At 42.4% G+C, this 16,948-nt stretch overlaps 2 protein-coding genes across 4 annotated transcripts in view; both read right to left on the bottom strand.

The window, feature by feature from the left end:
* The window catches only part of RSU1 (Ras suppressor protein 1), a 198,640-nt gene extending 197,828 nt beyond the window's left edge, over positions 1-812 (bottom strand). For 2 of the 3 annotated variants that reach the window (XR_005530794.1, XM_039245862.1), the window contains exons 1-2: positions 641-812; positions 286-397 (exon numbers count right to left, since the gene is read on the bottom strand). Coding sequence is in view for 2 of the 3 variants with exons in the window: in XM_039245862.1 (XP_039101793.1) it covers positions 286-394 (109 nt within the window). In the remaining variant the exon portion in view is untranslated. The remainder of the gene's footprint in view (positions 1-285; positions 398-640) is intronic. The other variant, XM_039245861.1, reaches the window with a different exon arrangement.
* A 7,861-nt stretch (positions 813-8,673) lies between these two features.
* CUBN (cubilin) overlaps positions 8,674-16,948 on the bottom strand; it is a 274,401-nt gene continuing 266,126 nt past the window's right edge. Inside the window, 3 exon segments of the mRNA XM_039245893.1 lie at positions 8,674-9,132; positions 11,841-12,076; positions 13,543-13,708. Of these exon segments, the coding sequence (XP_039101824.1) occupies positions 9,025-9,132; positions 11,841-12,076; positions 13,543-13,708 (510 nt within the window). The 3' untranslated portion in view covers positions 8,674-9,024.

The following is a 16,948-nucleotide window of genomic DNA, read 5'->3' as shown; positions in this document are numbered from 1 at the left end:
GTGAGAGAAATACACCCAAATGCAAACCATTACCATAGGCAACAATGAGGCGCAGCTACACACGTCCGTGTGATTCTTACCCTGGACTCTCAGGTTCATCTTGCAATCCGGAAAGAACACATTCTGATTGCAAACTTTCTGGGCTAAGCTCTCGGCAAGCGAGGTTTACAAGCAGGGCGCGGGATGTAGATCTTTACAACCTCTCATACCACGGCCGGCGGCTACTTGGAAAATTTATAAACCCTACAAGCTGTTCCAAAGGGAAGGCCTTGACCGAGAACTTACACAAGCCGTTGACATCCAGCATGTTGGAGATGCCGCGGTCACTCATGTCCACTTCCGGCTGGTTCTTCTCCCGGCTCTCCTCCACCAACTTTTTCAGAGACTTGGACATGTTCTGTAGCAATGACAACAAGAAGCACGTGGGCGGCGGCCAAGGGGGTGCAGGGAGAGAAAGGGAAGACGTCCGGGGCTGGCAGCGCCCGGTTTTCCCCCAGGCTTGGAAGGTGGGCGTCGGCGGGCAGGGTCCGGGAGCGGGGAGGGGGAGGGGACGGGGCGGGGCAGGAGCGTGGGAAGCGTCCGGCGCTACTCCGGTGGCGCGGAGAGAAGCGAACCCAAGTGCAAAGCCACACACACTCACCGCGGAGGGCAGCACCTGTCAGGCTGGGCGAGGGAACCACAGGTTTCCGCAGGGCGCACTTGAGTGGGAAGAGATGCACTGGTTCGTAGCAAAACGCCGACCGGAACGAGGAACACGCCCTGTCCCGGAGCTCGGCGCAGGCGCACACCCCGCCGCTCTCAGCTCCACGCCCCGCCCGCGCCTGACCCTTCCCAAATTAGGAGAACAGTTTACTAGACGTGGCTCCAGGGTGAGGCTCCGCCCACAAAGGAATGAGTACCCCGCGGCTGGCCAATCATGTCCGTCATTTGACCTCGAGACTCCGCCCCACCCCGAGGTTCGCTCCTCCCCCGGAATGCCTCAGGGTTTGCAATCCGCGCGGACCGGACTTGGAGCCTGCGCAGTAGAGTTGGCGCAGGCTCAGTTCGCGTGACGAAGCGCGGAGTGCTGTGGGCGGAAGTAGGGAAGTTTGGCGAGGGATTGTGGAGTGAGGGGGCTGTAGCTGAGCTTGGGAGCTGGGGAGGCGAGAAGTTGCCTCTCTGTGTACCTCTTCTGTAATTGGGGCTCCGTTTTTCAGACGTCGCTGTCCTGAGTCCCTCCCCCACAGCGGTGCCTCCCGCTGTGGTGCCAGGAGCTCTTCAAATGCAAGAACTGCGTAGGGACCTCTGAGTCACGGACCTCTGTGTCACATTAAGGGGAATACACACAGATAAATGACTTCTCTTTTCTTATCCCACATTGAAAATCATAACATATTTCAGTTTTCTTTCTATTGAATGATGAGTTTTCTAATGCAATCTTCATTGTTGGGGTTTTTTTACTAGAGATTCTAACTGCCTTTCTTTTTCTAACTGTAAGCTTCTTTACAGTATCTCTAAGAACATGCAGCTTTTCACGCCTCTCCCTTGCTTTAAATCCAATGAATTCTTCGTGAAGACTTTAGGAACCTACTAACTTTCTGTTCTAACTTAGACTAACTATTTCTGCTCTTCCAGCTGAGAAGTGATCTGTGGTTTCTTTCACTGGGTTCCTGAATTTAAAACAGACGTTTCTTGTATATATCTTACTTGAGTACCTCCCAAATAAACTCCAAGACCATGTATAGGAGGCACGAATTTTGAGTAGCTGTATGTTTTAAAGTAATTTTTAATGTTTTATTTATTTCTAGGAGAGAGAGAGAGAGACAGCGTGAGCAGGGGAGGGTCAGAGAGAGAGGGAGTCACAGACTGAAACAGGCTCCAGGCTCCGAGCTGGCAGTCAGCACAGAGCCCAACGCGGGGCTCGAACCCACGAACCGCGAGATCATGACCTAAGCGAAAGTCGGACGCTTAACCGACTAAGCCACCCAGGCGCCCCATTGAGTAGCTGTATGTTTTAAAATGTTCTTATTTTGCCCACCCCTTTATAATTTGCCTAGCATGGAATTCTAGGTTCGATATTAGTTTCTCTTAGATCTCAAAAGCATAGTTCCACTGACCTAATTCTTCCAATGTTGATGCCCAGAAATGTGTCAGTCTCCTTCTCCAGTCTTTGAGGGGGAACTATTGTTTTCCATTGGGAAGCATTTGTGATCTTTTAATTGTTTATCATGTTCTGAAATGCCACCATAATATCTCTAAGTGGAGGTCTTTAAATTTAATCTGTTTAGCACTAATTTGGTCCTCTTCAGCTGAAGATTCATTTCTCTCTTTCTCTCTGGAAATATTTTTCTATTATTTCTTTGAAATGTCTTTCCTGCCATTTTCTCTGATTTCGCACACTCAGGAAATCTGTCAGATGGCAGCATCCTGGGACAATTTCCTATGGTTATCTTTTTTTCACCTCATGTATTTCATTAATTTATCTTTTTTGCTTAATGTTTTTGGGAGATATCTCAATGTACCTTCCAAACCTTCTATTAAACTTTTTAAAAGTGATCTTGGCTATTAACCAAAAATACTTCCTAAGACCTCCTCCTTTATTAAATCGCACCAGATTTTTGTTTCACAAGTGCGCTTTTCTGAAATATCTCTGGGGATAACACTCTCTTAAAATTTTTTCCTTAATATTTGTTTATTTTTGAGAGAGAGAGAGAGAGAGAGAGAGAGAGAGAGAGAGAACAAGGGAGGGGCAGAGAGAGGGAGAAACAGAACTCAAAGCAGGCTCCAGGCTCTGAGCTTCTGAGCTCAGTACAGAGCCAGATGCAGGGCTTGAACTTACAAACTGCAAGATCATGCATGACCTGAGCTGAAGTCAGAGGCTTAACAGAATGAGCCACCTAAGTACCCCTCTGAGGATAACAATTTTTAGATTTCTCTTCTGTTGACTGAATTGTTTTCTTGTGCCCTTTTTCTGTTACATTATCTAGTCATTTCCCATTCATACTGCTGCAATTCTTCATGTCTGGTGATTTTTTTTTTTTTTTAATATTCAATCATCAAGATCTGAGTTAATTTTTCTAGATAGCCAGGGTGTGGTCTTTTCCTCTTTTATTTGTGATGTATATTTGTTTCCCTCCTAAGTCAGCATTAGTTTTCCCTGGGCTATTGGTTAAATTTCTTCAGAGGTGTGTTCCAGTTTTATGCCTGCGTGTAGTCACAGGGCTGCCTGTGCGCAGGCAGGGAGATGGTGAATTGTGCTCTCCAGCTAATATAGTACTTGCACTCGGAGTCACCTCCTCACTGCACCTGCCAACCCCACATCCACATAATGCCTGGGTAGCTGATTCCCAATTCTGCTGTATATCTGTCTTGAAATTACGTGGGGGTGCAGTTTCTTTTTTTTCTGAGTCACTTGTCACCATGCTTTTATTCACTTCCTCTTTTCCAGAAATTTATTTTCATTTCTTTATTATTCTCCTCTTGTTCCCTTCACCTTTGCAAGTACAACTCTTTTTTTTGAGAGAGAGAGAGAGTGAGCGAGCACACATACGCATGCGTGAGCCAGTGGGGACAGGGCAGAGGGAAAGGGAGAGAGAGAATCCCAAGTAGGCACCTTGCTGTCAATGTGTGGCCTGATGCACACATTGCATATTATTAATAATATACATATATTAATGCTCTGATGTCACCATCTTGAATGTTTAATAGTTTTTGAACAAGGGGCCCTGAATATCCCTTTTGGACTGGGCCCTGCAAATTATGTAGACAGTCTTGCATGCAAAAGTTAATATTTATCAGAGCTTAAATCGCTTCCACAGCTTACATACAGTCTATGCTGCAATACTTCTTTTCCATTGGGAGAAATGTTCTATCCCCGCTCCCATTCACAGAGTGCGCCAATCAAAGGTAGGTATGGAAGATGCCTGGTCCACACAAGGCATACTGGATTATGACAACTAGCAAATTCCATAAATTACTGCATATATCGTGAATTTTTAAAATGCCTTTTTATTCTCTAGACTTATATAAATTTTTGTATAATTACCAAATTAAAATTTGAAGAGCAAATTTTTCATGGAATATCCAATAGTTTTCGTATCATTTTTCTTCTAATAACTTCCTCTTTAAGTGGGTAGCCACGGAGTGATTTGCAATCTCAATACGTAAAAAGTTTTTTCCCCATTAACATTATTTTTGATGCTTTTGTATCATCTCTATTTTTTACTAAGCTAACAGCAATTATAAATTTAAAAATTTTTTCTAGGTCCTATAACAGTGTTCTTTAATAACTTTGATAGGTCTATGAAAACAGTTTATAATATTTAATAATATTTCATATTTAATAAGTTCACACCTAATCCTTCAGGCTGAATGGGAGGCACACTCTTGGGTGGTTGTCAAGGTTAGAATCATAGCTCTGCCACTCAAGTTCTATATAAGTTTTCAGCTGTACAATGGGGACGATCATTCTTAGTGTTCTACTTCAATGAGTGATATATGAGAACGACACCTGGCATAAGGCAAATGCTACACAGATATTAGTTCTAATTATTCTTTGTATTTTTAAAGTTCATTTATTTATTTTGAGAGGGAGAGGGAGTGAGAGCACCTGGGAGCAGGGGAGGGGCAGGGAGAGAGAGAGAGAATCCCAAGCAGGCTTCGTGCTCCCAGTGTGGGATTCAATCCCATTAACCATGAGGTCATGACCTTAGCCAAAATCAAGAGTCAGATGCTCAACTGACTAAGCCACCTAGTTCTAATTTTTCTTAATACAATTCATATTGTTAGTACTCCCTTGGTAAGCAAGTGGCATATTTTTAACAAATTCCTTCCATTTAATAGAGTTGAAATGTAATAGAAAGTTACGGCAAATTATGATATCTCCTAGCCCCAAAACGTCACTGGGCCCAACCATCCCCTAGGGATTCACAAGAATGCCTGGAGGGACAGAAATATTCCACTGGGTCTAGAGAGAGCCAGTGGTGGCCCCTGGTGAGCTACCTCAAGGGTGACTCTGGCCAGTAATGGCTAGACTTAGCCTTGAAGACTAAAAGGCATGAGGTTTACTCTTTCTGCTAAGGTCCAGTTTAGGGAGACAGAGAATCAAAGGGGAGAGAGATCAGGTAGTGGGTGGAAGCCTGGTTCTCCCCAGTCCTGGGTTCCCAGAATATGAGCACGTAGGGATAGGTATTACCAGGAGAACTGAAATCAGAGTGGCCACCAAGTAGCTCTGGAACAGGGTCCTAACGCCACCTTCAAGCATTGGCCCTTTGTTTGCTGGATCCTGGGGAGGCTGGAGGGGCGAGACGGTATTGGAGTTTGACTCTTGTCCCCACCCTGCTCATCTCAAGCTCCCAGTCTCACCTGGAATGGGATGGGGTCAGAAGGTAACCATGAGACTTTCTCAGTTCCATCTATGATCAGTTGTGAACAGTAGTAATTTCCCTTTCTTTACATTTGTACTTGCTTGTATTTCTTCAGACCCACGTGGAATACCATGTTCCAATAACTTCCAAGTAAGACCTTCCCTCACATACCCCTCAAACTCATTCATTTTATGTTATAGCTTTTTGGATTCCACGTATGGCCTGAAAGCAGCATTCGGGTATATCTCAGTATTTAACAACCAGGATGCCTGCACCATTGTGAACTAGTTGATTGCGAGCTCTGTGCAGGGGTGATCACTAATAATGGAGCTTCCTGATCACGTAATTTGGGAGCAAGAAGGTTATCGTTTAACCACTAGATCTCACGAGTTGGCTTAATAAAATTTCGCCAGATAAGGAAATTAAGAATTTTGCCTCAGGACAGGCTCAGGAAACCAGACAATAGGGTTTTTGAAGTAGGAAGACATCAGCTGATGGAATTGGATGGCTGTCTTGTTCACCACGTTATCCTTGGTGTGCTTAGTAAATGTCACATAGTACATGTTCAGTAAACATGTGTAAATAAGTGAATTAAATTCAAACAGAACCAGAGGAAATTAGATGCATCTTATTAATGAAAGATGACATCATCTTATATATAAAAGCCCTAAAGATTCTACTAAGAAAACGAACTGTTAGAACTAATGAATGAATTCAGTAGAGTGGCAGGATGCAAAATCAACATGTAGAAATCAGTTGCTTGTCTATTCACTAACAACTATCTGAAAGAGAGAGTAAAAAAGCAATCCCAATTGCAACTGCATCAAAAATAATGCAAAAAAAAAAACATGAATAAATTTAACCAAGGAGGTGAAAGACCTATACACTGAAAACTGTAAGACAATGATAAAGAGATTAAAGAAGACACAAATAAATGTAAAGATATCTTATGTTCACAAGTTGGAAGAATTAATATTGTGAAAATATCCATACTACCCAAAGCGATCTACAAATACAAAGCAATCCCACTAAAAATTCCAAAGACGTTTTTCATAAAAACACGAAAACAATCCCCAAATTAATTTGAGACCAGAAAAGGTCCTACATAGCCAAAACAATTCTCATTAAAAACAAATAATAATAAAGACGGGGCACCTGGGTGGCTCAGTCAGTTAAGCATCTGACTTTGGCTCAGGTCATGATCTCACGATTTCCAATTTTGAGCCCTGTGTTAGGCTCTATGTTGATAGCTCAGAGTCTGGAGTTTGCTTCAGATTCTGTGCCTCCCTCTCTATCTGCACCACCCCACCCCCTGCTCGCTCACACACACACACTCTCTCTCTCTCTTGCTCGCTTGCTCAAAAATAAACACTTAAAAAAAGAACAAAATTGGAAGCATCACACTTCCTGAATTCAAGCTATATTGCAAAACCATAGTAATCAAAACAGGATGGTACTGGCATAAAAATAAGCACATAGATCAGTGGAAAAGAACAGAGAGGCCAGACATAAGCCCTCATGTATATGAGTGACTGATTTTTGGCAAAGGTGTCAAAAACACACCTTGGGGAAATTACAGTTTCTTCAAAAATAATAGTTCTGGGAAAACTGGATATCCACATGCAAAAGAGTAAAACTGGACCCCTCTCTTACATCACTCACAAAAATTAACTCAAAATGGATCAATGATTTAAATGTAAGACTTGAGGGGCGCCTGGGTGGCTCAGTCAGTTAAGCGTGTGACTTCAGCTCAGGTCATGATCTCACGGTTTGTGAGTTCAAACCCCACATGGGGCTCTCTGCTGTCAGCGCTGAGCCCACTATGGATCCTCTGTCTCCCCTTCTCTTGGCCTCTCCTCTGCTCATTCTCTCTCTCTCTCTCTCGCTTTCACTCTCTCTCTCAAAAATAAAATAAATATTTAAAAAATAAATGTAAGACATAAAACTGTAAAATTGTTAGAAGAAAACATATGGGAAAAGATCTTAACATCAGTCTTGGCAATGATTTCTTGGATAAGCCACCAAAAGCACAGGCAACAAAAACTAAAATAAACAACTGGCACAACATTAAACGAAAAAGCTTCTGCACAGCAAAGGAAACCATCAATAAATTGAAAAAGACAATCTCTAGAATGGGAGAAATCACTTTTTTTTTCCTATTTTAAGTTTTCCATGTTAAAATTACATAACAAGGGGGTGTGGGTGGCTCAGTCGGTTAAGTGTCCAACTTCAGTTCAGGTCATGATCTCATGGCTTGTTAGTTGGAGCCCTGTGTGGGCCTCTGTGCTGACAGCTCGGAGCCCGGAGTCTGCTTTGGATTCTGTGTCTCCTGGTCTCTCTCTGCTCCTCCCCTGCATATACTCTCTCGCTGTCTTGCTCTCTCACTATCCAGCTCTCTCTCTGTCAAATAAATAAGCATTAAAAAATTACATAATATTGACTATGGTTTCTCGAAATTGGTATACACACCTCTTGGACATTCCAATGTGCCTCCTGGGAAAGTGCATCTCTTTGAGGGTAATTAACTCTTGTGGATGCCACTACTCTCAGGATGCAACCTGAGATCAAATCCCTTAACCGTCTGACAGCTGTATATGTTCATCATTTCACATGTTATTGTCAAATTTCTTCATATCCTGTGCTTTTGTGATTCATTTTCAGGTAAAAGAGCAAAATGTTGTATCTCCCCCTATGACTCTATCTTGAGTATTTGTCCATTGCCTGGACTCATCAGGACCATATGGATTGGATGGTTCTGTTCAGGGCATTCACTGCGCTGGCCAATAGGAAGTCCTCTGTGAACCGGATGTATCGACCGAAACACAGAGGTCAAGAAAGTGGGAATTTGAATGGTGAGAATGTCTTATTCACGTGGCTCTGTACTCAGTGCAGAAACAATTTTTCTGTACCGGAGTATTTGAGGAAGATGAAGTAACGTGTTACACAGCTTCTTTCTTTTACTTTGCCCCATGTTGTTACGAAGACTTAACTTGGCATATTTAACGTGACTGCTCTTGTTTTGTCAAAGGCAGCAGAAAACTTTATAAAAGCGTTGTTAAGCTATTTATGACTTTCCACGTAGTGCTGTTAAACTAGGGATGGACAATGGTGACACATACGTTAAATGAGAGCTCAGAGAAGTAAAGGACGCTTCAACAAGGAGGGCTAACATTCAAATGCAGGCACCACGGCTCCAGAGTTCATATGCTGAAGGATTCGTGTACTTCAGCCACATGTAAAAATTCAGCTTGAAAACTTAGACCTGCTAATGAAGGACTAAATGTTAATGAGTCACAAATGAGTGCAGCCTCATCGTATACACGTCATCACTGTTTATTACCCCTCATTTGACATTCACAGCGAAAATCATATTCCTCTTTTATCATTAAGTTTTGACAGTTTATATCACATTTGCCACAATCATTTCCAACTCTAAGGAATTTTAGGAACTTTCCAGATCAAAGTGTTAGAAGTAAGGGTGACATGCATAGCCAAGTTATGTTCTATATTAAAAAAAAAAAAAAGGAATGTACGGATACTGATTCCACACATACATTGGGGGAAAGAAAGTTCAGATCAGTCCCAGCAGCACAGGCAGAACCCTGCGTCGGGCTGGCACACTTGTGTCCAATGTTGCGTCTGAGGGCCCCTGCGGTACGTTTCACAACACATTACGCAGTTAGCTTTCCCAAGTTAAACGGATCGCTGAGGGCCGCAGTGCATACTCCGCGTGAAATTTTATGAAGACCCGGTGTGAGGAGGCCATAAAGGGGGCTAAGTCCGTGTCCTAAAATTAAAAATTAATTAATTAGTTAAAAATAAATAAATAAATAAATGTATGTCACAAATTAAATGTTTTACCCATTTGAGCATTTATTCCCCCTGGAAATGTTTGCCTAGGAAGGAAGTTCTACATAAAGAAACTTTGTAGAATTTACAGCAAACCTGCATATTTTTCTAGAAGGAATCTTGCTAAGAATGAATATAGATACCTCACAAAAGAATATTGGTGGTGGGGGGCAAGGACTGAAGGGAAATGGGGGTTAACTGGCAGCAGATACAGGGTTTCTTTTGGGGGAAAGGAAATGTTCTAAAATTGATTGTGGTGAGAACTCGAAGCTATATAACTCAAAACCTACTAAAAACAATTGAATGTACAGTTGAAGTAGACGGATTCTATGGTACGTGAATTATACCTCAATAAAATTGTCATAAGAGTCAAATTTCCAATCCCACTTTGTACCGACATTTTAATTTTTCTGACGAAAACACATCCTTATTTTTACAATGCAAACAATCATATCAGCAAAGTGTATGACTTTCCCCTGTTCACATCTACAGTTCCTTTTAGGGTTTATTTTCACATCCTTTCTGTCTTCAACAAATGGCGCTGTGAAAAGTGGATATCCACGTACAATAATAGAATGAAACTACACCACACACACATAAAAATATCAACTCCAAATGAATTAAAGACCTGAAACCATGAAACCCCTAGAAGAACACATAAGCAGTAGGGTCCTTGACATCAGGTTTGGTGACGATTTTTTGGATTTGATACCAAAAGCAAAAGCGACATAAGCAAATATAAACAAGTCTGAGGAACTACATCGGACTAAAGAGCTTCTTCGCAGCAAAGGAAGCCATCGACAAAATAAAAAGACAATCTACTGAATGGGAGGAAATATTTGTAAATTCTGTATCTGATAAGTGGCTAACATCCAGGATACATAAAGAACTAAAACCAATTAATATATATAAAGAACTCACACAACTCAGTAGGAAAAACAAACAATCCGATTAAAAAAAGTGGGCATAGGACCTGACTGCTCATTGTTCCAAAGAAGACACACAGATGGCCAAAAAGTACATGAAAAGATGCTCAAAATCACTAATCGTCAGAAAATGCAAATCAAAACCACAATGAGATATCCCTTCATGTCTGTTAGAATGCCTTTTATAAAAAAGACAAGAAATAACAAGTGTTGGCCAGGACGTTGAGAAAAAGGAACCCAAGTGCAGTGTTGTTGGGAATGTAAATTGGTGCGGCCACTGTGGAAGGCAGTATGGAGTATGGAGAAAATTAAAAACAGGACTACCATATGACCCAGCAATTCTACTTCTGGGAATTTATCCAACTTGATAAGATATCTGCACCCTTATGTTCACTGCAGCATAATCTATGCTGGCCAAGATGTGGAAGCAATTTAAGTGTCCATCAATGGACACATGGATAACTATATGATATTTATTTATAATATTATACATTTATATTTTTATAATATAATGATAATGGAGTATTATCCAGCCACAAATTGAAGGGAATCCTGTTGTTTGTGACAACCTGGAAGGTCCTTGAGGTCATTATACTAAGTGAAATAAGTTAGAAAGAGAAAGGTGAATTCTACCTGAACTCCCTTGTTTGTGGAATCTAAAAAAAACAAAACAAAACAAAGTGAAATGAAAACAAAAAACCAAACTCTCAGATACAGAGGACAAACTGGTGGCTGCTGGAGGCGGGAGGTGGGAGATTGGTGACATAGACGAAGGCTGTCAAAAGGTACAAACTCCCAGCTTTAAGTAAGCGCTGGGGATGTCCTGTATATCACAGAGACCGTACATAGCGTAGATCTTAAAAATTCTCATCACAAAAAAAAAAACAAATTCACCTTGTTCCCCCGAAACTAGTAATGTTAAATATCAATTGCATCTCAATTTAGAAAAACCAGGTTTAGATTTCTAGCTGCTGTAGTTCCCTGTCCGATTAATTAGGAAGCCTAATAAGGCAAGAGCAGAACCATAAGAAACAGATATTCTCTCTACCGTGGCCACATTTCCCTTACTGGAAAGCTCTGTATTTACTTTCACATAAAATGAGAAGGTGGTGAGGACATATGCAAGCACTATTGAGTCCCTGTCAGAATCCTCTCTTGATGTTTAGGGAAGGCCTATTACGTCAGGACTTTACAAGAACAACTACTAGTCACTAGATCCATTTTCAATATCCCCGTTTATCTCTTCAAAGAATTCCTGCGATTTTCAACAAGAAGTAGATGAAACAGAGCTAGGTATCCAAATTGTCTGCAGTTTGTATTCACGGAGAAAGCAATACGGATATTCAGCCCTGGGCGGTGCATTGAAATCACGTATGGAGCTTTTAAAAAACACCTTGCAACAGCTCCTGTCCTAGAAATTCTGATTCAGTGGATGGGAGCGGGCACTGGAAGTCTGGACGCCTACATAGCTGCACAAAGCGATTCTGATGGAGTGGAGTCTGGAACTATTACTATTAATTTAACGCAGTGTCCACTAGGTGGCACTAGTGCTCCCCAAATAGAAAGGAAAATCCAGAAACTGCTGAAATTTGCAAAAGGTTTGTGCTCTATACTTTGCGTGTGCCTGCCTTTAAAAGGGTACGCTAAGTTATTATTTAAAAATCATAAATGGGAATTTTTTTTTCATAAATGGGACCTTTAGAACGTTTGTTTTACTCACTGCCCCACAATATGGTCCAGAGGATGGAGAATTAGCATCCGGTCCGTTGTAGAGTATGAGATAGTTCTGGACACAGTCTCCGGGATCATCAATGCTGACAAAGTAGAAGCTGACCGTGACGGGCCTGCCAGCAGGAGCGATGATGGCCCATTCACAGTGAGTGTTGTTTGGGTAAGTGCCCGGGTAGCCTGGGCTGGTGAAGGAGCCGCTGTCTCCGTAGAGAGTTCCGCCACAGCCTGCAAGGAGACCAACACAGGACCCTAGATTCTACAAAGTGGAAACCATTCCCTTGGAAGGCAATAAGACGGTTGCTATTTTCGCAAGGTGCTGAGACTCTCTGCAAGAATCGAGGAGGCAGAAAGCCTCCTGTGGGCTACATCCCTTCCGCTGCCTCACCACCACCTCATCCCACACCCCCACACCCCCCACCACATATTCTGTTCCCTGTATATCATGAGCTTAGGACCACGTCCTCCAGGACCTTTCCTTGAAAACAGTGGGTTGGGAAAACAAAGAACTTGATAAAGTAGTTGTAGGAGAGAGTAATTAAAGTTGTTGTGTACTTTTGATGGCGTAGGGCTCTCCATACGCAGCAAATTGATAACAACGGCAGTGAAGTAAAATTAAAAGTGAAATTTCAGGGCTGATCCAAAGACTGTATCCTTGTAGGTCTTGACAATCATTATTTAATTGCAAAATGACTTTCCCAGGCTTATAACTGACAGTCCCAAGATTGACATGCTCAAAAACAGAGCCCTGTATTAATATGAATTTGCAACTGCCGTCATTATTTATACCAGATACCCTGGGGGCCCCCAAATCCCGCTGAATGGAAAGAAACTTCATGGTGGGATTAAAAGGCGCTGGGCTGGGTGTCTGACCCCTGGAGGTCTGGTCTCGCCTTTGCCACAGTCTCGATGTGCATTCTGGGAAACTCATTAACCTCGTGTTTTATTTCCTCCTCTGCAAAATCAGGGCATGGGAGATCATCTGTAAGCATCTTTAGCTGCCAAGATTTAAGTTATTTCTTGTCTCTCAGTATATTTAAGTCATTTTTATCATTCCTACTTGGAAAGGTTTTAGATCTTTTGAAATACCTAAACAGGACCTCTCGTAAAGATAGTCCTACTCTCTTGAGTTAAATATATCGATGTGACTTAAATCTCCTTCAGTTATTTGATAAACAACCAACCAAACATGCAGGAAGGTACTTATCTGCCCTGAAAAAAATGCAATTAACCCCTGGGACTGCTGAAAAATGACAGGTGCTATCAAAGTCACAGATGCTTATTTATACCCAGGTATGTGTAATTACCCTTTTGGTACATATTTGTTTTATTTTTAATCCTCAGAGAACTACCTTGATGATCAAACCGAAAGTTAAAAATATGGCAGAATCAGACTTTATAAAGGAATTTAAAAATCTATATCATATCTATGCTTTTTATGTATGTATATGCATACTATATACACTTTTTCTATATTTCTTCATATTACAAGAAACATGTAATATCAGTGAGAGTAGAATTAAAAAGGATATCTATACTCTGTTAAACAAACCTCTGTATTTATTGGAAAATAATAAAGTGTACACATGGCTGAAAGGTAAGGTTATTTTTAATCGTCCTTTGTTACGAGACCCCCTTCCCCCTAGGTTTTTCTCCCTTATGTCAGTTTCCCTTATGAAATGCAAGTGTCTTACCAGAGGGTGATGAGGTCCAGACAATGTCATACCCAAGGCTAGAAGTTGTCCCATCGCTCTTAAACCGTAGGTAAAGCTCATTGTTTTGAGAGAAGATAGGATTTGGCAGCAGGGCTCCGCAGTACCTGCCCAGTAAGGGCCAACTGCTATCACTTCCATTTCTTACCTTGAAAAATAAGCCATTATTTTTTTTAATGTTTATTTCTTTTTGAGAGACAGAGAGACAGACCATGAGCAGGGGAGGGTCAGAGAGAGAGGGTGACACAGAATCCAAAGCAGGCTCCAGGCTCTGAGCTGGCAGCACAGAGCCAGACGCGGGGCTCAAACCCACAAACTGTGAGATCATGACCTGAGCCGAAGTCGGACACTTAACTGACTGAGCCACCCCGGCACCCCGAAAAATGAGCCATTAATAATTATACTGAAGCCTATTATTCTTTCTTCTCTGATTTTTCATTGCCATCCACTGAGACCCTAGACCATTTGAATGACAACCTCTTTTGGAAAAACTTTGTCTTTTTATGCACTTAAGAGTGAAGAGTTTTCTGAACATGCACCCAGAAGTCACATTCTCTTGCAGAAGAGAGAAACATCCAATTTGTGGATCAGAAACCATTTGCATTTGAAGTCAGAAATATCTGTGAAATTTCAAAAAGATTGGAGGGGGATTTGCCTGCTCTGTTTCCAGTTGCTTCTATTATACTTTATTCATTGTACTGTGTGTATGTTTTTGTTTTTTCCTTTGAAAATTGCTTGGCTATGTAGGGGCTATGAAAAAAAATCAGTGTAGAATGTATAATAAAGTTCAAAACCAGAGGAACTTTTGTGTGTGAAAATGACACAACTCAATAAATCTATAAAATTTGGCTGTTAGGTAATTTTAAAAACACATTCTGAAGCTGAATAGATTTTTTTTTAAATTCACTGCTTGGAGTAGAGGCATATGAAAAATGGAAATGAGTCAGCGTGTGGGTAATCACAGTGACTCCACCACCTTCTGTCCCCAGTGCTCCTCATGAGCTTTCACGGCTGCCCTATTCCAAGGAGGACTCTTGAGGAGTCAGGAAATGTGACCCAGGCAATGGAGAGCCAGAACCAGCTCAACATGTATGAGTGGTGATTTTATGGACATATGTATTCAAATTCTTGGAAGTTCCTCCATTTCCTTTATAATTTCATAGTTCAACCTTTGGTTCATTGCTGGCTGTCTGAAGTCATAGAGCTTCTTCAGAGGCACAATGGTTAGTCATGGTGTTGATCTAGAGCAACATTCCTTTTTAGGTCTCTGTAGTAGCCAGTGGGAGAAAATAGTGTCTTTTTGGTGCTTTTTGGATTACACTGCTAACTAGCTTGGCCATAGTTGGCATGGCCAGTGGCCTACCCACAGGCAGAGAGGGCTGCCATATTCAAGAAGGCTGGAGGGCCAGACCTGTATCCAGTCTATTCTTTCTTTTTTTTAATGTTTATTTATTTTTGAGCCAGTGCACCAGCGGGAGAGGGGCGGGGTGGGGGGGAATCCCCAATTCAGGACTTAAACTCAGGAACCATGAGATCATGACCTGAGCTGAAGTCAAACACCCAACCAACTGAACCATCTAGGCGTCCCTACCACTCTATTCTTGCCTTTGGGTCTCCTTCCTCTGGGCCTTGCTTGAGAAGGCCCTGCTTTGAGAGGCTGTGGGATCTCAATTCCCATTAGCATCCTATTCATTTATCTCTGTGTAGGACGAACGGGGCAATGAGAGGAACAGACATCCCTGAGCCTGTAGAGGACCCTGAAAAGAGGGGGTGAAGGCACTAAAAAAAATGCGGATTCCAAATGTGATCCAGAGCTTGGCTTTTGTGTGGTAGTAACATGGGCAGAATCCTCACCAGGAAATTTCCGCTCCCGCCATGGTTACCAAGAATGAGATGGTGAGGTTTGCTGGTATGGTTGCAATAAACCCTACTACAGTCTTCCCATCAAAAGCCAGACTTGGCTACACTTTACAGGCCATACTTGCGGTTTCCTGTCTTTGCTTCCCGGACAGGAAGTTTCAAACCAACTTCTATGGAACAGGAAGGGCAGCTACGAGACGTAGTTCCCACCCCCAGGGCTGGAGAGGTAGCCCGCACGTCCCAGCATCCAGAGGAAAATGGCAACGGTTAACTCCAGTCACTAACAGTCAGCTCAGGCTTCAGGTGGACCGAGGGCAGCTGCACTGTGACTCTGAACTGATGGGATTATTCTGTCCTTTTTCTGTATCCCCTCCTTTGGCTTCTAATTCATACTTCACAGAAGTGGGTGAGGCACAAAGATCTGAGTTTAATGTCCTGATTGACACAAACAATCCTGTATTTCCTACCTGCTATATCTATCTCTTCTTCATTTCCTCCCATGACAAGTATATTTGCCATGATAAAGGCCCAGGCTTCCTCCAAGTACTTGCTACACTATAAGAATATTCATTAGCAAGGGGCAGCTATGTGGCTCAGTTGGTTGAGTGCCTGATGCTTGATTTCCACTCAGTTCATGATCCCAGGATAGTGGGATCGAGCCCCGTGTTGGGCTCCACGCTGAGCGTGTAAACTGCTTAACATTCTCTCTCTCTCTTTCTGTCTCTCTCTCTCTCCCTCTGCCCCTCTCCCCTGCTCTTGCTCTGACTCTCCCCACCCCCCACTCAGAGAAAAAAAGAACAGATTAATTCTATAGGAGAGGGCTTCCCAGGATAATAAAACCCCTCAACAGACATAGAGGAGCAAATACACTGTTTGGAAACCTTACGGGAGACTCTTGTTTACATGAAACAAAGCCCATTTAGAGCAACTTCAGGTAAGGTTTAGATTCAAATTCAATTCACAGAGGAATCCAGCATTTTCATATAGGAGTCTCAGGCTTTACTGCAATTTGCTCCCTAAGAATGATTGCATTTCCAAAAGAGCTTGCAAAGAACACCCACGTGAGCTCTGGAGTTTTCACGGTAAAATATAGGCACTGTGCCCCACACGCCATCTGTGCTGGTTACGGGCTCAGTTAGAACATCTTCCTGTGGACGACAATGTAATAGCTCTTCTCACTTAGGGTAGGTGGTACAGGTCAGAAAGGACACAGAGGCCACTCTTGTGGTCCTGCTGAAGAATCACAAAGGTGCAAGCACCCAGGAACATAGTTCTGCTCCCTCCAGGTCCTTGGCGGTTCTCTCTAAATGTACATGTCACCTCTTCCTGGAAGCTTCTCTTCCCCAAAGTGCATTAGGTCTGCTGACCATGCTGATTCTGTTAGTCCTTTCCAAGCTGTACGGGGATTGACTCTTTCCTATCGGTCTTTCCCATAGACTTTGAGCCTCAGGGTCCCTGACTATGCCTTGTTCCCTATTGGATTTCTGGTGCCTGTAGCTAGAAGAAGCTTGGTAAGTATTTATGGAAT

This window comes from Hyaena hyaena, unplaced genomic scaffold, assembly GCF_003009895.1.
Source record: "Hyaena hyaena isolate Hyena2069 unplaced genomic scaffold, ASM300989v1 scaffold_277, whole genome shotgun sequence".
Classification (NCBI taxonomy): domain Eukaryota; kingdom Metazoa; phylum Chordata; class Mammalia; order Carnivora; family Hyaenidae; genus Hyaena; species Hyaena hyaena.
The sequence above is the reverse complement of the archived record's forward strand: the minus strand, read 5'-3'. Positions and strand labels throughout refer to the sequence as shown.